Source organism: Lepidochelys olivacea (genome assembly GCF_965140295.1).
Source record: "Lepidochelys olivacea isolate rLepOli2 genome assembly, chromosome: 1".
NCBI lineage: Eukaryota > Metazoa > Chordata > Testudines > Cheloniidae > Lepidochelys > Lepidochelys olivacea.
This window is the reverse complement of record NC_140411.1, coordinates 209,062,946-209,067,749: the sequence shown is the minus strand read 5'-3', so window position 1 is coordinate 209,067,749 and position 4,804 is coordinate 209,062,946. Positions and strand designations below refer to the sequence as shown.

General features: G+C 43.4%; 1 protein-coding gene across 1 annotated transcript in view; it reads left to right on the top strand.

The window, feature by feature from the left end:
• Nucleotides 1-4,804, top strand: part of METTL16 (methyltransferase 16, RNA N6-adenosine) — a 29,597-nt gene that overhangs the window by 551 nt on the left and 24,242 nt on the right. Inside the window, exon 2 of the mRNA XM_084610570.1 lies at nt 835-1,034. Coding sequence (XP_084466696.1) covers nt 835-1,034 — 200 coding nt within the window. The remainder of the gene's footprint in view (nt 1-834; nt 1,035-4,804) is intronic.

Sequence of the window (4,804 nt, the reverse complement as noted above, 5' to 3'; positions counted from 1 at the left end):
TCCCCGTGCCGGGGGCGCCCCCCCTCCCCCCTCCAACCCGCGCCTCCAGCGTCGCTGTCCTGGCAACAACCCTTCCCTCGCTGGGAAACACCCCCTCCCCCGCCCCCCTCTTCCCCAGCCACAGGCGAGCGTGTAGGTCAGTGTAGCTCTGACAGATGGGGTTGCTGACCCGATAAGGGCATTCTGCTGCAGCTGGGGCTCTGAAGTGTAGACGTGGGCTTAGCCTCCCTTGCTACCCAACCACCGGTCATCCCCGGAACACCGTCCACACTTAGTAGCCCCGGATGAGCCGGGGATGCTGTGGGGAAAACAGTCTGTGATTAGACTTAATCAGAATACCCCTACACGAGGGACAGAGCTACAGTTTTACTGGCATGTCCCAATTTTGAGTGTTTGCCTTATGTAGATGTTTAACTTTTCAAAATACAAACTGAAGAAATAAATTCCCTCATAATATAATTGTTAGTACAGAAAAGGATGTGTGTTTTGAGGGTTGGGTTTGTCCCAGAACCAGCACTTAAGGCTTTTTCCTTCTCAGATGCTAAGGAATACTGCCTAAACAGTCTCTGTGGTCCGCTTGAGTTTTGTTACTGGAATTGAATTATTTTTGATGGATTTTGTTTTTATGTGTAGAAACAAGTTTTCTTCAAAACCATCCCATTTAAGGAGATATTTCTTGTTTTGAATATGTGGTTTATGATTTTATTCTCCTGATACTTTTAATTAATGCTGACAAGACACTTGTTACTGTAATGCATAAAACTAAATATTGGTGCTTGGTGCCAACTATAATGCAAGGATTTTTTTCTGTTAATTGCATTTTATGCCTTGCAGCCTAAATTTCAAGGATCCAGAAGCTGTGAGAGCTCTGACGTGCACCCTTTTGAAAGAAGACTTTGGACTTACAATTGATATTCCATTAGAGAGGCTTATTCCTACTGTTCCCTTGAGGCTTAACTATATCCATTGGGTGGAAGATTTAATTGGCCATCAAGATGGTGATAAACAAGCTCTTAGAAGGGGAATTGACATAGGTATGTATCATATATTGGGGATTAGACAACTTTCTGTTTGACCAGGTTTGTCTGGTTCTTCAGTTTGAGTTTGGAAATGACATTAACTAAGAGATCTTGCTTTATATCCATTGATATGGGGGGATAAAAATTACATGTTCCAAACAACAAAAGTATTTGTGCTTATGAGAGACTGGCTGTCCAATCTCTAGCCTTATTGGGGTTGGCTCCTTTATGGACTAAGCTTCTTCCCACAGACTTGTGAATAAATGCAGCTCAGTTCTGACATGCAACACCTTTTTACTTTCCGCCTTTCCTATCCTTGAACTCTCCTGAACTTAAATTATTCATTATATTGAATTGTGCTGTTGGTTAATAAATTGGAAAAAGATCTGTTCTTGAGTTTGTGAGTGTAATCAAATGAAAACTTTTAATTCAAGTAATTTAACATTAGATTGCAGTGCTTCCTAGCTTTGAGTTGAGGTGTGCAGGGTGGTACATTATTCTTTACTCTTATTATTGATTGTGCTTTTGCACACGTGAATCAGATTCCTTACATGTTGCATAGTAACAAATTTTAGTGTTGCTTTTTGATCAATCTACTCTTTTTGAATCCAGATTCTCACTTCTACTTGTATTTTTTTAGGTAGCTGGGTCATGGAATCATAGAATACAAGGGTTGGAAGGGACCTCAGGAGGTCATCTAGTCCAACCCCCTGCTCAAAGCAGGACCAATCCCCAATTAAATCATCCCAGCCAGGGCTTCATCAAGCGTGACCTTAACTTCTGAGGAAGGAGATTCCACCACGTCCCTAGGTAATGCATTCCAGTGTTTTACCACCCTCCTAGTGAAAAAGTTTTTCCTAATATCCAGCCTAAACCTCCCCCACTGCAACTTGAGACCATTACTCCTTGTCCTGTCCTCTTCTACCACTGAGAATAGTCTGGAACCATCCTCTCCGGAACTAACTCTCAGGTAGTTGAAAGCAGCTATCAAATCCCCCCTCATTCTTCTCTTCCGCAGACTAAACAATCCCAGTTCCCTCAGCCTCTCCTCCTAAGTCATGTTTTCCAGTCCGCTAATCATTTTTGTTGCCCTCCGCTGGACTCTCCCCAATTTATCCACATCCTTCTTGTAGTGTGGGGCCCAAAACTGGACACAGTACTCCAGATGAGGCGTCGCCAATGTCAAATAGAGGGGAACAATCATGTCCCTTTATCTGCTGGCAATGCCTGTACTTAAACATCCCAAAACAACGGCACACTGACTCATATCCAGCTTCTTGTCCACTGTAACCCCTAGGTCCTTTTCTGCAGAACTGCTGCCGAGCCATTCAGTCCCTAGTCTGTAGTTGTGCAGGGGATTCTTCCATCCTAAGTGCAGGACTCTGCACTTGTCCTTGTTGAACCTCATCAGATTTCTTTTGGCCCAATCCTCTAATTTGTCTAGGTCCCTCTGTATCCTATCCCTACCCTCTAGCATATCTACCTCTCCTCCCAGTTTAGTGTCATCTGCAAACTTGCTGAGAGTGCAATCCACACCATTCTCCAGATCATTTATGAAGATATTGAACAAAACCGGCCCGAGGACCGACCCTTGGGGCACTCCACTTGATACTGGCTGCCAACTAGACATGGAGCCATTGATCACTACCCATTGAGCCCGACAATCTAGCCAACTTTCTGTCCACCTTATCCATTCATCTAGCTCATACTTCTTTAACTTGCTGGCAAGAATACTGTTGGAGACTGTGTCAAAAGCTTTGCTAAAGTCCAGGAACAACACGTCCACTGCTTTCCCCTCATCCATAGAGCCAGTTATCCCTTCATAGAAGGCAATTAGATTAGTCAGGCATGACTTGCCCTTGGTGAATCCATGCTGACTGTTCCTGATCACTTTCCTCTCATGTAAGTGCTTCAGAATTGATTCCTTGAGGACCTGCTCCGTGATTTTTCCAGGCACTGAGGTGAGGCTGACTGGCCTGTAGTTCCCAGAATCCTCCTCCTTCCCTTATTTAAAGATGGGCACTACATTAGCCTTTTTCCAGTCGTCCGGGACTTCCCCCGATTGCCATGAGTTTTCAAAGAGAATGGCCAATGGCTCTGCAATCACATCCGCCAACTCCTTGAGCACTCTCGGATGCAGCGCATCCGGCCCCATGGACTTGTGCACGTCCAGCTTTTCTAAATAGTCCCGAACCACTTCTTTCTCCACAGAGGGCTGGCCTATTTGCACACATTCCAGTGGTGGAATAAACTGGAGGCTCAAATCAAGTCTCTGGAGTACATCTACAGATTTGGATGGGTCATTCAGTCCTTTGTTCAGAGCTTCAGTTTTTAGCAAAGTTCCTCCAGTGGTCAGAAGCAGGATTGAAGACAAAATGGAGAGGATTCCGGGGCCTTTTGTATCCTCTGCCATCTAGAAGGACACCCCTTTGTTCTTACTGTCGAAAATCACAGCAGCAAGATGGAGTTTGGAGTCACATGGGCAAGTCACATGTCAATGCATGACTCATTTCTTTACAGGTAGAGCAGCCATCACTCACATGCTACCTTGAACATTCCCAGGAAGGCTCCTCACATGTGGATTGGAGTCTCCCAAGGTCCATTGTCAGTTAAGTTGTTTCTTGATTGGGCACTTCCTCAGAATAGTCCTTTCTCAAGAAGCTGACCAAATGCTTCACTGATGCTACTTCAGAATCAAACACATTGAGATACAAGTACATAGCCAATATCATAACTTCAGAAACAAAAATGATACACACAGCATAATCATAACCAGCAAATTACAACCTTTTCATAGACACCTTACTTGACCACCTTTGTACAAGATTTGGTGCAACTATAGGACCTTGGGTGCAACAATGATCTATAGGGTCACAGTTCATGTCAATAACGTCACAGATAGTGCTTGTCCCATTTGTTTTTTTAATGCTTGTAATGTAACTCTGTCATTCCATATTTCTCTTTTTTTAAGATCTCACTCAGTTCCTTCCAAATTTCAACAGCATCAGCAATAAAACAGCTATTTCCCTGCATTTTGTTCAAGGCTACAGAAATAGGCTTCAGGGTACTCAGCATGTGTTCAACATTTCTCTTAAGCCCAATGTTGAGAACTTTGGCTGTGACAGTGCCATCTGTTTTTTCATGATTTTATTCACAAACTATCGTCATCAGATTTGGGCCAGTTCTTGATATATTGCTCAAAACAGTCCACTACTGAGTTCCGTCCCATGTCTTGTGGGAGCGTTAGCTTGGTTCTTCCCACACTTTTCAGAATAGCTGCTGCAAAGTGGTTGTTACAGAAGCATTTTGTAATTTCAAGAACATTAGCCTTTATTTGTGGAACACTGAAGTCTTTGGCTAGGAGATGCATCAAATGAGCAACTGCATGTTATTAGCTTGGGACTCTCTTCTAAATAACTTCTTCTCATCTTGGGTACATTTCTAGTATTGTCTGTGACCAAACTGTGTACTAGACATTTGAATTTTTTTCCACAGTTCTAGCTTTTGCTGCTACTTGTAAATATTCTACTGCGTGTGCGTTTCCTGATGTATCAATTGTTTCTGTAGGGAAGACATTCCCTTCTGTTGTCACACAAGCACATACGGCAGGATCATTGTGAACATTGCTTCACCCATCAAGACTCAGGTTAACAATTTTACTCTCTAGACCTTTTGCACACTGCTCAATTTCTCTTTCATTCACTTTATCCAGCAATTTGCCTGTGACATCTGCTCTGTAGGGTGGACTGTATCCTAGCCTTCATGACTGAACCGTGTTAATGAAG